This window comes from Vigna radiata, chromosome 6 (genome assembly GCF_000741045.1).
Source record: "Vigna radiata var. radiata cultivar VC1973A chromosome 6, Vradiata_ver6, whole genome shotgun sequence".
Classification (NCBI taxonomy): domain Eukaryota; kingdom Viridiplantae; phylum Streptophyta; class Magnoliopsida; order Fabales; family Fabaceae; genus Vigna; species Vigna radiata.
Window position 1 is genome coordinate 1,557,030 of NC_028356.1, and position 15,918 is coordinate 1,572,947.

At 32.9% G+C, this 15,918-nt stretch overlaps 2 protein-coding genes across 2 annotated transcripts; both read right to left on the minus strand.

The window, feature by feature from the left end:
• Window positions 1–1,471: 1,471 nt before the first annotated feature.
• Window positions 1,472–5,208, minus strand: LOC106763224 (EH domain-containing protein 1-like). Its single transcript, XM_014647431.2, has 10 exons — window positions 4,983–5,208; window positions 4,095–4,247; window positions 3,894–3,996; window positions 3,558–3,607; window positions 3,162–3,290; window positions 2,828–3,079; window positions 2,651–2,730; window positions 2,224–2,350; window positions 1,903–2,046; window positions 1,472–1,834 (listed from the first exon to the last, which is right to left on the minus strand). Exons 1-10 carry the CDS (start codon window positions 5,109–5,111, stop codon window positions 1,649–1,651), a joined length of 1,353 nt encoding a protein of 450 aa, XP_014502917.1. The 5' UTR covers window positions 5,112–5,208; the 3' UTR covers window positions 1,472–1,648.
• Window positions 5,209–7,202: 1,994 nt separating this feature from the next.
• On the minus strand, window positions 7,203–15,918 carry LOC106765055 (EH domain-containing protein 1). Its single transcript, XM_014649543.2, has 16 exons — window positions 15,567–15,918; window positions 15,396–15,475; window positions 14,225–14,293; window positions 14,094–14,151; window positions 13,885–13,940; window positions 13,755–13,791; window positions 13,590–13,651; window positions 12,699–12,812; window positions 12,484–12,586; window positions 11,863–11,912; window positions 10,703–10,831; window positions 10,369–10,620; window positions 10,173–10,252; window positions 9,747–9,873; window positions 7,769–7,912; window positions 7,203–7,703 (listed from the first exon to the last, which is right to left on the minus strand). The coding sequence occupies exons 1-16, from the start codon at window positions 15,649–15,651 to the stop codon at window positions 7,518–7,520; spliced, it is 1,632 nt and encodes a 543-aa protein (XP_014505029.1). The 5' UTR covers window positions 15,652–15,918; the 3' UTR covers window positions 7,203–7,517.

The following is a 15,918-nucleotide window of genomic DNA, read 5'->3' on the forward strand; positions in this document are numbered from 1 at the left end:
GTTGTTTTTAAAATAAAAAATAAAATAAAAGGTAATAACTACGTGGACCAATCAGAATGATAAATAACTACCTTTTATTTTTTTTTATTTTAAATTAAATTTTAAAATTATTAAAATACCTTGGATTTAAAATTGGTTTGTATTTTAATATAGATTTTTTTGGAATCTAAAATTTGGTACACTTTGCTAAAATGTACCAACTAAAAAAATCTCTTAGCAAACCCCTGTAAAAAATTTATCATATAATTGTATTCTTACATCATTTCATACAATATGAATACCTCAAAGAATCACGTAATCTCACATTACACCTCATAGTCTTTCGTACTTATTTCACACCTGATTTATACATCATATTCTCATAAAATTTTAAAATACCACACCATGTTGTACATATGTTTCATGCTTCCATCCAAGTTCATCACATATCATTTAATTTAGTTGAAACATTAATAATACTTCTATTTTCTATTGTATTAGCATAATTTTCACATACAATATTTACATTAAGTATATCAAAACGATAAATAACATTACTCTGATCACAAACTTCAAAACAAAGATTCCAACAACCAAAGTAAAGAATTGTGTGTCTAGAATCACATGTCAAAATTTCAACTTGATGAAAGGTTTTCTTCAAGTTTTGATCTTCAAGCATAAGTATGGAGTCAAATATCTAAGAAGAAAGTAAATAAAAAGTTTAAAAGTAATTTAGAAATAGGGTAGTTTTTATAAAATAATTTTTTGTTAATAAAAAGTCTATTTATGATTTTAACCTTTTGTTATTAAATTTTAATGTCTTCTCTAAAAAAATAATCACTACTTTATATCATTTTATAGTTTCTCACACATTATATATATATATATATATATATATATATATATATATATATATATATTAGCTTTTCCAACAACCGAATGTATCAAGAGGAAATAAAGTGAATCTATAATTTAGAGGGCATGTAACAAGAAGGAAGTCTTATATGTCATAATTTTTATTAGTTCTGACACATTTAAAAATGTTATATAAAAACTATACTAAATTCGATAATATATTCTACATTATCGTCAATATTTATATGAATAGAACATTAAATAATTTTATAGTAGCACTAAATTTTGTACATATAATTTTTGTGAAAATATTTAAAGTTAATAGGTTCAAAAAATATGTTAGTAAAAGTTATTAAATGCTGCGTTAACTGATTTCTCTCCTCAATTTTATATATAGTTTTTGTTTCTTTTAAATTTCATTATTTAAAAAAAAAATATTCCATTCCATTTTTATTTCAAAATTTTAAACGAAACTCATTACTATTTTATAAATTACACATACTTTACCTTGATTTTCAACTATCCTACACATTTACCATTAAATTGAGTCTGAGGGTAATCCCCTGATTATAGGTCCTCTCTTTCTGATATTATATTTTCAGCAGCGTGCGAGCTCGAAGGGAATACTCAACAACCAAATTCAACTGTTAGGTACGAAAATTCAATTTGTTACTGATACGAAATCGTATATGCAGCAATGGAGTGTTTCAATTTTTCAATACGCAATACAGAGTGCACAAAGAGCCCGAAAAATTTCTGCTATATACATCAATCTGACAAACCTAATATAGCATTGACTCACTAGCTCAGAAATTTAATCATGAGAATTCCTAAAATTCTTCAAGAGGTTAGGAATGTCGTAAGCTAACATGTCATCAACTGCTTGAATCATCCTTGGTTTGAATTTTGCAAAGTTATCAAAATTGTAACCACTCAATCTCTCTCTAAAATCGTCTACATTTGGGAAATCAGCAGGAGGTAAATGGAACTCCCTTTGCACCTGTTTCAAATGTGTCAGTCATGTGTAAACCATATAAACAAAGTGGATATATACAGATAGATCCATACCTTTCCAAATTCAGCTGCCAAATTATCAATGAGCCTATGTTGAGCTTCATATTTGCCTATCATAAAAGGCATCTCATTTTTAAGATGACTGATAATATAGGCATGTATCTTGGCTGCTCGGGCTCGTTTTACAAACTCATTGATCTACAATAATCAATAATACAGATATAATGCAACTATAGAATTTATATATCAGGAAAAGGAGAATATTGTATAAACCTGTGTATGGACATAATGGCACTAAAGAACAACCAAACACACAGTACCTTAATTTTAGTTGAAAACAACTTTTATGATAAAAAAAATGGTGAAATAACTCACTCTTCGATCACAAGCTGCTTTTGGTATATCTTTCAGATCCGAAAGAAGATCATCCTGTTCCTTTTCAAACAGTTCCTTACCAAGTGGACCAGTGGCAGCATCATTTACAGGCATGTCATTGAAGGAGCTGCAAAAGAAGGTCGATTATGAGCAAATGAGCCCATGTCAATCTCATAAACAAGGAAACAAAAGTTCAGCTATTTCACTATGTATATGTTGAATAGAACATGGGGGTGGTTGTGTGGAAAAAATCTTCTGGAGCTAAAATGGCACTGACACAAACAACTTCATGATAATACAAAACAATCTCAAAAACCTTACAATTGTAGCAACAAGTAGTCTCTCCCTAGCTATCTATAACAAAGACGACATTTGAACATTGAGAGAGAAGTATAAATATATAATATACATAAATGATGCGACATACCCAATATACACACGCATTACTTCAGGTGTCTTCAGCACCTTCCCAAGTGACCACATTAAGGCGCCATAAACCCTCATCAACTATAAGAAAGAGAGAAATATAGGTTAGATTTCACTGGAGTAGGTTGTGAAAGATTCCAAAGATAAACAACAGAAGTGTGACCATTCAAGCTCTTACTTGTTGGGTATCAACTTGGTCTGCCTTGTTCAAAACTAATCGAATTTTGTCATCATGTCCCCGTAAGGATGATATCACATTACTGAACTCGTCACTAATGTCAAGTTTGTGAGGATCAAACAATAAGAGTATCAAATCGCACTTGGCAGCAAACCAAGATGTCACGCCCGTAAAATCATATGCCCGTTGTGTCCTTTGCTTTTCTCCGGACAAAACTCCAGGAGTGTCAACAAATGTGATCTGTTCTAGTAGCTTTGGACAATTGAAAGAGTCAAGCACAAATGCTATAAAAGAAAACCTTGTAAATGTTTTGAACAAATCTAGATCAACTTACAGGATGAGGCATCTGTGCACACACAAATTTTGACAAAAATGCTGTGCCAAAAGTTTTAAGGCCACTAAATGGCAGGTCTGCTTGGACAGCAACAGTATTTCCAGGAACAGTTTTCTCGTCAGATCCAGACTGTACATTAGTACCATTTCCCAGTTAAAAGATAAAGGATTACTAAGAAAAGGCAAAACTATGTTTTAAAGGATTACTAAGAAAAGACAGTACATGACTGGCACTCCAACACTGCAAGAAATAGCAGTGTTGTGATTCATAGCATCTGCCAAAATGTTGAATTTTGCATTGATTTAGAAGCCATATTGATGTATATGTTTAAAGCTGAGAAAACATTGAACGTAATAACAGAATCATTAGAAAGGAATTGGCTTGGCTTAGACATACCATGACAACAATAAACTTATCAGTTGTTGGCTCGGGTCCAATATGGGCTCCTATCAACATTTATGGGAAAAACATGACAGAGATTAGCAACTATATATTTAAAAAGTAATGATATACCATCCCATTAAACATCCTAAAGTTTTACAAAGAATATCAAAATAAATAAATGCATTTTATATTTTACAGACGTTGAAAAGATTCAATACTTTGTTCATGTAGTAATCAGAAGGATTGGTAGGACACCGTTGCAGGGAGATACAGAATAATGTATTCATAAAACACATAAGAGACGCAAGAGATACATAAGGGTATATTAGAGAAAGAAGAATCACGTGCCTGGATAACTACTTTTAAGCACATGTTTGATAAATGTTGTTTTACCAGTTGAGTACTGACCCAAAAGCATAACCATTGGTTTGGCATCAAAGTCACTATCTGTCTACATAATATAAAAAATTACAACCAGCAAAAGAAATTAATTATATCTTTGTATACATTCAAAACGTAGCAACAACCTAAATAAAATAACTTTCTCACCATTAATGGTGATACAAAATCATTAAAACGGTAAGTGACTTCTAACGGCTTCAACTTCTGACGATAGAGTCTCTTCAAGCCATCAATTATTGACTTGTCAAGGTAGAGGCTCTTCAAGATATCAGTTATTGATGTCACTGAGGAAAGAGGCTCCTATGAACAAATGTATACAAATACAAGAAAAAAAGGCATATGAAAGAAATATTTGAGAATTTTAAAAGACTGCAAATAGTAAAGAGGTAACAAATACAGATAAAAGGTCCTATTGATGATGATCTTTAGAATGTTAACTTGATTCATAAAACATTATAGATAAAGTTAGCTGTTTAGATTTCCACGAGACCTTATGCACATTGTGTCATGCCAAAAAGAAGAAACAAGATAATATAATACCATTTCTAAACTGACACAACAATATTCACATGTGGGGTATCAGGAACATTACTCTCATTAGTGCTGTGACAGAGTCATGTTGCAGCCGCAAAATATCATCTTTTAAATTTAATATTTCGGCAGAATATGTGACACATGTCATACAGGTCATTGAAGAGGGGTGTCCTAATCAGTACCTAAATATATTTTGTTCATCATCTTATAGAAGACAGAGAGCACCCAAACCAGTTGTCTCTCACACATACCTTTCATGATCAAGATGACACTAAACCAAACCAGAAAAAAAAAAAAGTAAAACAACATTAAGGACATCAATTATTTAAAAGCCGAGCCAATTAGGATATATGTTGAGACACGGAACCGAATCGTGTGAAAATAATAAGCTTAGAAAAGGGTCAAACAATCAAAATTTGAGCATACCCTTTAAATCCTGGCAAAACCTTGAGAATTAAAAAGGAGGAAATATAATTGCTCTGTGTAAGTGTGGAAGATTACCTTGTTGGGAGATTGCTGAATGAGGGAATGTGAGTGATTGGAGAAGTGTTGGGGCCATTTCGAAGCAGAGGTAAAAGAAGTCCGAGAAACGTTGGTGGACACACGGGACAAAACCTTGTGGACTAACATTGCCGACGAAGAAGATGTGGAAGATGGAATGGAAGAGATAATGAAAAACAAAAAAAGAAAAGGTTTCTTGTTGGAAAAGAAAACGAAGTTAATGAACAACTGAGGATTTCATGAAAATTTATTATTAACGTTTATACAGTTACATTTTTATCCTCTTGTACATAATATGATATTATTGAATATTTATAAATAATATCGAATGGTACCATAAATGTTTACTCAGGATTTAGAAAGCACGCTTAATCATGGAGTTCTTATGAGTTAGGCTAATACATTCCTTTAAGCTATCTTTCAACCGTATAGTCCCATATATATACAGTCTCTAGATCTCTCATATGTTCAATTCATTCATGTACCCCTTCCACTAGAAGCCTGCTAGGAGCCGCTCCTTGTCCGTGCCCCTGCACCATACCTCTTACACTGGCGATCACTCTCCGCCTTCATCAGTGTCCGGATGTCACATTTATGACAAGGATAATCAATCAACACATTACTTCCTAACATTACTACTAATTCGATTCAATTTCTATGTTTTAAAATTAAGAAAAAAAATAATTAAAATTAGGCACATGTTTATACCATTCTATTCTTTTTATACTATTATATAATGAGATATTTATTTTTTTGTACACATTTTGTTTTAGATTTTATTTTTAAGTATTTTTTAAATCAAAATAATTATTTTATCAATTTTACTATTTGAGTAACTTTTTTCAAAATTTAGTCATATTTTTAATTGATCATTTCTTTCCAAAATTTATCTATCTATAATGAACAAATTATCTACAAAAAATTAAAAGTTAACTGCAATAAAATCATAAAAGTTATTTAAATTTACTTTTATAATTATAATAATAATAATTTTATTTTTAATTATAAAAAAAGTTAATACATGTATCTTCCCTAATGTATGTATAATATATAAACGAGAAAGATACATTTTTAAAATTATTTAAATTATGTACACACAAAAATCGTCTTTATTAATGATATTGATTTTAACTAAAAAAATTACAAAAGTTAAACTCAGACTTAAATAATTTTATTTATTAACTGTTTAACCTAAGAATTTAACATCAGGTAGTACTTTAATTTCCTTTCTCAGACATATACTTCCTTGTTTTTTTATCTTTTACCGTGACAGCTCTTACTCAAAGTTGTTTAAATGTGATTTTCATTATAATTTTACTTGCTATATATATCTTAGTTTTTCTCTCCAAACTTAAAACATTACTTGTAATTAATCAAGAGATAACTTGGTTTTATGCAGCAGCTATTCGCTCATAGGATTGTTAGTTATAAATGGGAATTCACAAAACTTACACATTCACAAAAATTCGTGCAGTAGAGATTTACGAATTTATCCATAAAAATCTATAGACTTTAGCTAAGTTTAGAACATGCTATATACACATAACACTGTCACACGAAAGTTTTTTGTACAGCCTATGGATAAAAAAACTGGCAAAAGTATGTCATATTCTTTTAGTTGTGATACTTTTAAAAAAATTATACAAATATACCAAAATTGAGAATGCATACATATTATCGTGAATAAAGTTAATAAGTTAAAAATTATAATGCAAGTCATTAAAATGTTGCGGTAGCTGATTTCTTCCCCCAATTTTATATTTATATATATGGTTTTTGTTTCTTTTAAATTTCATTGTTTTAAAGAAAATATTCCTTTCTATTTTTATTTCAAAATTTTAAAACGACACCATTACTATTTTATGAATTACACATACTTTACCTTCATTTTCAACTATTCAACACATTTACCATGAAATTGAGTCTGAGGGTAATCTTCAGATTATGGGTCCTCTCGATCTGATATTATATTTTCAGCAGCATGCGAGCTCGAAGGGAATATTCAACAACCAAATTCAACTGTTACGTACGTAAATTCAATTTGTTACTGAAACGAAATCGTATATGCAGCAATGGAGTATTTCAATTTTTCAATAGTAAATATTATGACATAGCCCTGCATGTGAACTTAGTGACACTGACCTGACTTCGAAGGGATTCACTCTCCTGCATTCCATATTGGAAAATTATGCATTAATTCAAATTTACCAAAGCTATATATTTCGTAGACAACTACACCAACCTGTTAATCATCATCTTTAGCAACACTAAGCACAAAGCTTGATACAGACAAGTAAAATGTGTTTTACCTTTATTTTCTGTCTGGAGACTTTATTGTAGAAGACAAAATATACTAAAAAAAAAAAAAGAAAACATACATTGAATAATATAACTAGCGAGGTAGAAAGAAAGCCATCGGATGGCACATAAAGATCCCATGACGAACATACACAGAGCACAAAGACCCCGTAAAATTTCTGCTATGAACGCTACTCTGACTAATCTAATATAGCACCAACTCAATTGCTCAGAAATTTAATCATAGGGATTCCTAAAATTCTTCAAGAGGTTAGGAATGTCGTAAGCTAACATGTCATCAACTGCTTGTATCATCTTTGGTTTCAATTTTTCAAACTTATCAATATTGTAACCACTCAATCTCTCTCTAAAATACTCTACATTTGGGAAATCACCAGGAGGTAAATGGAACTCCCTTTGCACCTGTTTCAAATGTGTCAGTCATGTGTAAACAATATAAGCAAGTAGATATACAGATAGATCCATACCTTTCCAAATTCAGCTGCCAAATTATCAATGAGCTTTTGCTGAGCTTTAGATTTGCCTATCATAGCAGGCATCTCCTTTTTTAGATGACTGATAATATACGCATGTATCTTGGCTGCTCGGGCTCGTTTTACAAACTCATTGATCTACAATAGTATAATACAGATAAAATAAAATTAATTATGCAAAAAAAGGAACTCCAACAAATTAAATATAAACCGGTACTGAATTGAAAATGACATAATTTACAAGATGCAACTATAGAATGTATATCACAGGAAAAGGAGAAAAGATTGTATAAAACCTGTCTATGGACATAATGGCACAAAAGAACTAGTAAAACTACTTTTCATTTTGTAATTTCAAAAAAGAAAGAAGGGTTAAATATGCTTTTAGTCCCTGAAGTTTCACTGATTTTTGGTTTTAGTCTCTGCATGAAACATTGATGGCATTTCATCCTCTTAGTATGAAAACTCGTATTTTTAGTCCCTAAAAACAGACACCGCTAGTTTTTTTGTGATGTGGCTAACGGTCTGCCATGTCTTCTCTTTACATTATCTGCCACGTAGAATTTTTCTTAATTTGAAATGAAATTAACCATTTTAGCACGTGTTGGTGAGTTATCAGATTGAATTAGGATTTTAGGTCAAAATCATTTTTTGCAATTGGGGAAAACTGACATTTCTGAGTGAACAACATCGAAGGGTTCTTTCTAGTTTTGCTCCAGAAACTGTTCCCATGCTTTGTTGTAGCGCCAATTGCCTGAACAATGGATGAAGGGTGAAGAAGGAGAAGAAGGAGCATTAACATCTTCTTGGTGATTGGTTGCGTCTGAACAAAAGGTCGAAGTGGTTTCTTCTTGTGGAGGAGAGGTGAATATATGAACCTTGTGGCCCCGCTGAGCTAAAGCAGTGTGAAGTGTGTAAGCATGGCACTCCATGCCACCAGGAGTGGTTCCAATAGGCCATTTTCTAGAGAAGACAGCGATTTTGAGAGGTACGGGTGAAGGGTTCTGTTCTAGAAAGGGGAACTGGACTTCTTGGATTTGTTGTTGAAGGCCATTTGTTAAAGGAATTCTGAAAATTTGGACATAGATTTTGTTTTTAGTTTTGAATATTGTGGTCTATGGGGTGGGGGAGGTAGGCATGCAATAAACCTGTTCATAACTGCAATTTCAGCAACAAGAGATCGAGGGTTTTGGATTCGCCAGAACCACAATCCAGTTTCATTTGTGTACAATTGTAGAAACGTTTCCAGAATCCTCAGTTTTCCCCAATTGCAAAAAACGATTTTGATCTAAAATCCTAATTCAATATGATAACTCACCAACACACGTGCTAAAATGGTTAATTTCATTTCAAATTAAAAAAAAATTCTACGTGGCAAGCAGTGTATAGAGAAGACATGACAGACCGTTAGCCACATCACAAAAAAACTAACGGCGTCTGTTTTTAGGGACTAAAAATACGAGTTTTCATACTAAGAGGATGAAATGCCATCAATGTTTCATGCAGGGACTAAAACCAAAAATCAGTGAAACTTCAGGGACTAAAAGCATATTTAACCCAAGAAAGAACAATCTAATCAAGAGGATGACTTCCTTTAGTTTCACCGTATCTACTGTCCCAGCTATCCTTTAATCTTCATAATTTTTTTGCAAAGCTATCAAAGCATGGGGTGGCCTTCTAAATATATATATATATATATATATATATATATATATATATATATATATATATATATATATATATATATTGCTTGCTGATGTTTAAAAAATATATTTGATTAGGGTAGCTTTTGAAAACTGTTTCCGAAACTAGTCTTTCCCCACTCTTAATTCTAAACATTAGATTTTGAAAAATGTTTTATAAAATAGTTTTAAGAAACTGAATAAACAACTAAACACACCCTAAGTACCCGAATTTTTGGAAACTACCTTGATGATAAAAATATAAAAATTGGGTTAAGTAAATAACTCACTCTTCGATCACAAGCTGCTTTTGGTATATCTTTCAGATCCGAAAGAAGATCATCCTGTTCCTTTTCAAATAGTTCCTTACCAAGTGGACCAGTGGCAGCATCATTTACAGGCATGTCATTGAAGGAGCTGCAAAAAGAAGGTTGATTATGAGAAAATGAGCCCATGTCAATATCATAAACAAGAAATCAAAAATTCAGTTTTTTCATCATGTATATGTTGCATGGAACAAGGGGGTGGTGGTGTGGAAGAAATCTTCCGGAGCTAAAATGGCACTGACAAACAACTTCATGATGATACAAAACAATCTCAAAATCCTTACAATTGTAGAAACAAGTAGTCTCTCAACAACTATCTAAAACAAAGACAACATTTAAACATTAAGAGAGAAGTATAAATATATTAAATACATAAATGATGCCACATACCCAATATACACACGCATTACTTCAGGTGTCTTCAGCACCTTCCCAAGTGACCACATTAAGGCGCCATAAACCCTCATCAACTATAAGAAAGAGACAAATATAGGTTAGATTTCAATGGAGTAGGTTGTGAAAGATTCTAAAGATAAACAACAGAAGTTTGACCATTCAAGCTCTTACTTGTTGGGTATCAACTTACTTGTTGGGTATCAACTTGGTCTGCCTTGTTCAAAACTACTCGGATTTTGTCATCATGTCCTCGTAAGGATGATATCACACGATTGAACTCGTCACTAATGTCAAGTTTGTGAGGATCAAACAATAACAGTATCAAATCGCACTTGGCAGCAAACCAAGATGTGACGCCCGTAAAATCATATGCCCGTTGTGTCCTTTGCTTTTCTCCAGACAAAACTCCAGGAGTGTCAACAAATGTGATGTGTTCTAGAAGCTTTGGACAATTGAAGGAGTTAAGCACAAATGTTATAAAGGAAAATCTTGTAAATATTTTGAACAAATCTAGATCAACTTACAGGATGAGGCATCTGTGAACACACAAATTTTGACAAGAATGCTGTGCCAAAAGTTGTAAGGCCACTAAATGGCATGTCTGCTTGGACGGCGACGGTATTTCCAGGAACAGTTCTCTCGTCAGATCCAGACTGTAGATTGGTACCATTTCCCAGTTAAAAGATAAAGGATTACTAAGAAACGGAAAAAATATGTTTAGTCCCCCAGATTTGGGGCACCTTTTCTTTATGGCCTCCAATAAGACATTTCATTCTTTTAGTCCTACACGCCTTTTATAGTTCTGGTGTTAGGTGACATTGGTGGTGTCAAAGATGTGGTAAATGGTGGTTTACTTAACTTTTGTCACGTAGATTTAATTGAATGACATGGATTTTTGAATGTTGATTAACTTTTGTTAACTCTTAAGTCATGGAGAAGATAAATTTGTAAACCCAGCCCACTCTGATTGATGTTTCACATATAACCTAACCATGTTCTTCCTAAAGATATTCCTCCTGCAGAATGAAACATTGTTGCTCTTTTTTCTCTACTGTTGCTCCATTTGCTATTGAAAAACAAAAAAGTGTTCGCTTCATCCTTCTGAAGAGCCTGATGCGGTAGTTTTCTTAACTTCGTTGATGTCAAAGATAACTTGCGTAAGGTTTTAGTGGTACATGCCACTGTTCTCTTCCGTTTTTTTTCTCATGCTTAGTGTTTACTGAATTCCCAATTTCTCCTTTTAGTATTGCGAATTTCATACTTAAATATGTTTCTCTCTCTCTCTTTTCTCTCAACATATTGGGGGCTTCCGACTGTTATGCAGATTTGTTCCAACCCAATTGTCAAAGAATGGTTAGAAAAGAGTCACGATTGGGTGTAGGCTGCAAGGATGTGGGTTCCTTGCACGGATTTAACAAAAAAAATTAATAAACTTTCAAAAAACCATTTTTAAATCCAGTTGGTAAATGTTCAGTAAATCATGACTATAAGGGGTGCTAGTGTTGGAAGCATGACTGGCACTACAACACTGCAAGAAATAGCAGTTTGGTGATTCATAGCATATACCAAGATGTTCAATATCCCCATGATTTACAAGCCAAATTGATGTATATGTTTAAAACTGAGAAAACATTGAACTTAATAACACAATCATCAGAAAGGAATTGGCTTGGCTTAGACGTACCATGACAACAACAAACCTATCAGTTGTTGGCTCAGGTCCAATATGGGCTCCTGTCAACGTTTATGGGAAAAACATGACAGAGATTAGCAACTATATATTTAAAAAGTAATGATATATAATCCTACTAAATTTCCTAAAGTTTTACAAAGAATATCAAAATAAATAAATGCGTTTCATATTTTACAGACATTGAAAAGATTCAACACTTTGTTCAAATAGTAATCTGTTAGGAAATTAAATGTTTATGTAAGGAGAAGGAAAATAAATAGTTAGTTGGGCAGTTAGGAGCTTGGCTGTTATAGTCTTGTTAGTTGTAAGACTATGTATAGTTGTGGTTGGGTCTTTTGGAGGGTTATGTTTTTTGAAGTTTGACAGGCTGGATAGGATTAGTAGCATCCTGTGTGAAGTAAAAGAGACATATTGAGTGCTGGATGTGGGTGTCACTTGTGTTTTTAGGTGTGTAAACTGCAAGTTTTGGTTTCTTTCAATCAAGAAACCTAACATAATCAGAAGGATTGGTAGGAAACTGTTGCAGGGAGATATAGAATTATTTATTCATAAAACAGATATAAGAGACGGAAGAGATGAATATGGGCATATAGAGAAAGAAGAATCACTTGCCTGGATAACTACTTTTAAGCAGATGTTTGATAAATGTTGTTTTACCAGTTGAGTACTGACCCAAAAGCATAACCATTGGTTTGGCATCAAAGTCACTATTTGTCTACATAATGTAAAAAATTACAATCAACAAAAAAAAAAAAAAAAAAAACTAAATGTATATCTTTGTATATATTCAAAACGTAGCAACAACCTAAACAAAACAACTTACTCACCAGTAATGGTGATACAAAATCATTAAAACGGTAAGTGGCTTCTAACGGCTTCAACTTGTTAAGGTAGAGTCTCTTCAAGCCATCAATTATTGATGTCACTGAGGAAAGAGGCACCTATGAACAAATGTATCACAAATACAAGAAAAATGACTTATGAAAGAAATATTTGACAATTTTGAAAAATTGCCAATAGTAAAGGGGTAACAAATACAGATAAAAGGTCTTATAGAACATACATGTAGGGAGATGACCTTTAGGATAATGTTAACTTGATTCATAAAATATTAGAGACAAAGTTAGTTGTTTAGATTTCCACGAGATTAAATGCACATCGCGTCATGCCAAAAAGAAGAAGCAAGATAATATAATACCATTTCTAAACTGACACAACAATATTCACATGTGGGGTATCAGGCACATTACTCTCATTAGTGCTGTGATAGAGTCATGTTGGAGCCGCAAAATATCATCTTTTAAATTTGACACTTCGGCAGAGTATTTGACACATGTTATAGGGGTGTTGGTAACAGACACAAGGACAGGCCAATGAAGAAGGGTGTCCGTGCTTCATATTGGCTAAAATAAGTTAACCACATGCATTGAAATCAAATAATAAGGTAGGTTTCAGGCTCCTAATCATTACCTAAATATATTTTGTTCATCAGCTTATAGAAGACAGCGAGCAACCAAACCAGTTGTCTCTCACACATACATTTCAAGATCAAGATGACACTAAAGCAAACCAGAACAGCCTAAAGAAGGTAAAGAATGACACTCAAGTTGGCAATTATTTGAAAACTTTAAATGAATATTCAGTGTGTTTTCTAGTGGACTAGAAGGTAAGGATAGTGCACAAAGAGACCATCAAATTAAAAGTAACAGAATGCTTGCCTTTTTAGTTGATTTTGAAGAAAACCAATTTTTCGATGGTGATGGCTGCAATTGAGAACTACCTGTAATTACTGAACTTAGACTAGATCTTCAAAAGGAAAGAACATAAAAAGAAAATAAAACCAATATGAAGGTCCACATTTTGTAAAACGAGAAAAATATTACCATTTGTTTCAACTTCTTTATGTTTATGCTTTTTCTTCTGGGTAAACAAATTTGAGTGGTCAGAACTTTCACAAAAATAAGCATAAAATGTTGACACTGTAAAAAAAATACATTAGAAAGACATACTTACAGCTAGTAATGCATCCAAACCATCCATTACAGGAGGTTCCAGATTTGTAAAATCAACTGAAATAAAGTAAACTTTCATTAGGTTAAACTGCAAGAAGACACTCAAAATAAACATATGCAGATCAATATGAATGTGCATTACAAACCAATACAATGATAAAACGTTATTCAAACAGAGTAATAAGACAAACCTAAACAAACATAACTTACCATCACTAGTCGGCAAATCAGGTGTTATTGAGTACCCAGATTGAGCCAAAGAAACTAGCTACATTTCAAAGTGAGTAAGATTTTGGAAATTCATCTGCATTGAAGTTCAAAAAATGAATAATCATTTTTACCTGCATAGCAATGATAAATTCAGAGAAACCAAGATATCCTTGCCGCTTTGTATCTGCAATAGCCCACACCTTATTTTGGTAACAGAAGCAAACAAGTAAAGTCTTTAGTTAGGAAGAAAGAGAGAAAAAAAAGGCAAGATAGATAGCAATCAGCAAGTACAAGTTATTACATAAACAACACAACCATTAACTGCCTTAACCACTAGTTGTTAGAGATACAACTATACCGAAGCAGATTTCTACATGAGATAAATTGTAAGAGTTCAAACATTATCAGTATAAAACAAATATTACCATGAAATAATAAAATGTCATGTCATATGCATAATTAAATTATTTCACTCATAAAAGGGATTCAAAAAATAATTTAAATAGTTGGCAATATTTGGTAATAATACATTTCAATAACGGGATAAAATTCTCTATACCAACAATGCATCAGTCTTAAATTGGAATTGCAAAAATCAAAACATTGTAGGAACTGGATAATATGAGACATTCCACAAGTTAGAGGACTGATTCAAGACCAACAACTAAGTCTGCCTAAATTGGAAATGAAGACGTCTTTAAGATAGGAAGTGCAGGCGAAGTTCAAAGTTAACCTGTGCATGCTTGATAGAAAAGGCAGAAGAGAGCAAATAAAAATAGAAACTAAACAACACTTTGTTACTTATTGTTTAAAATGAATATAAGTGAACATTAAACCAAAATTGGCCTACTTGTAAAAGCAAATAATCCCAGTTTTATCTTTCTCTACCATTGCATGCACACTGAAATACCAAACATTGTTTAATTTTTTTTTTTTATATATATATAGTGACTGACTACCGGCATCCTTCATGAGAGGCAGTTTTACTCGAGTCAAATAAAACTACTACAGCTGACAAAATTTAAAGTGTGGTGCGCCCGGTATTCAACACAGTCAATGTCGATTGATTCCTCGGACTGTGGTGCGCCTCGCTTTATTTCATTAATGAGTACAGAATAAACGGAGTAGGGCATGTTAATAACGCTGAACTTTTATCACTTTTCACTTTATCCACTAAGCAAGCAATCATATAGTACCTTATAGTTTTGATTAAAGATTTCGATGACTTCCAACTCTCACCTATATTCATTCATGTTTCAATTCAAAACAACGACAACAAAGAATAACCGGAAAACAGAAAACCTGCTTAAGATCTTGGCGAGACAAGTTGGACATGGAGAAAAATTTGGTGGCATCACTCCCCGTAATGCGGCCATCGCTATCTAAAAAAGGAAGTGTACGGTGAAATTTCTGAAGAAAAAATAAGGAAAACAAAAATCACTGAAAAATGTGTTGTGCTGAGGTGTACTGTACCTGAATCAGCGCAATTGAACCAGTCCTTGTAGATCGCCTGGTGTTCTTTGGAGCACGAACCGATTGGGATCGGGTCGAACTCCATTGATCGCAGAAAAAGCTTCGAAACCGCGGGTTTGAGATCTCGCAGCGTTCGAGATGCTGCGTTTTATCGCTTTTTTATCGTTTCCGTGAACTGAAAACGAGAGCGTTAAACGACGACGATGACTTGCATTGGCAGTGTCGTATTGGCGTGGAAACTACCCAGAGTCGGCGTAAAGACGGTGCTTTAACGAACCTCGTTTTTTATAATTACCAAATACTAGTGCCAAATTAGCACTCACTTTGCTTGCTGATTCAGATTCTCATACTG

What these genes read in the sequence shown, in the direction of transcription:
- LOC106763224 (XM_014647431.2), bottom strand. Translation starts at nt 5,111, where the DNA reads ATGTTAGTCCACAAGGTTTTGTCCCGTGTGTCCACCAACGTTTCTCGG. An exon ending in TTCAGCAATCTCCCAACAAG is followed by an intron (nt 4,248 to 4,982) that starts GTAATCTTCCAC and finishes ATTTGTTCATAG; the next exon opens with GAGCCTCTTTCCTCAGTGAC. An exon ending in ATAAGTTTATTGTTGTCATG is followed by an intron (nt 3,291 to 3,557) that starts GTATGTCTAAGC and finishes ACTAATGTACAG; the next exon opens with TCTGGATCTGACGAGAAAAC.
- LOC106765055 (XM_014649543.2), bottom strand. Translation starts at nt 15,651, where the DNA reads ATGGAGTTCGACCCGATCCCAATCGGTTCGTGCTCCAAAGAACACCAG. An exon ending in GTTTGGATGCATTACTAGCT is followed by an intron (nt 13,792 to 13,884) that starts GTAAGTATGTCT and finishes TTGTTTACCCAG; the next exon opens with AAGAAAAAGCATAAACATAA. An exon ending in CTTCAAAATCAACTAAAAAG is followed by an intron (nt 12,813 to 13,589) that starts GCAAGCATTCTG and finishes ATTTGTTCATAG; the next exon opens with GTGCCTCTTTCCTCAGTGAC.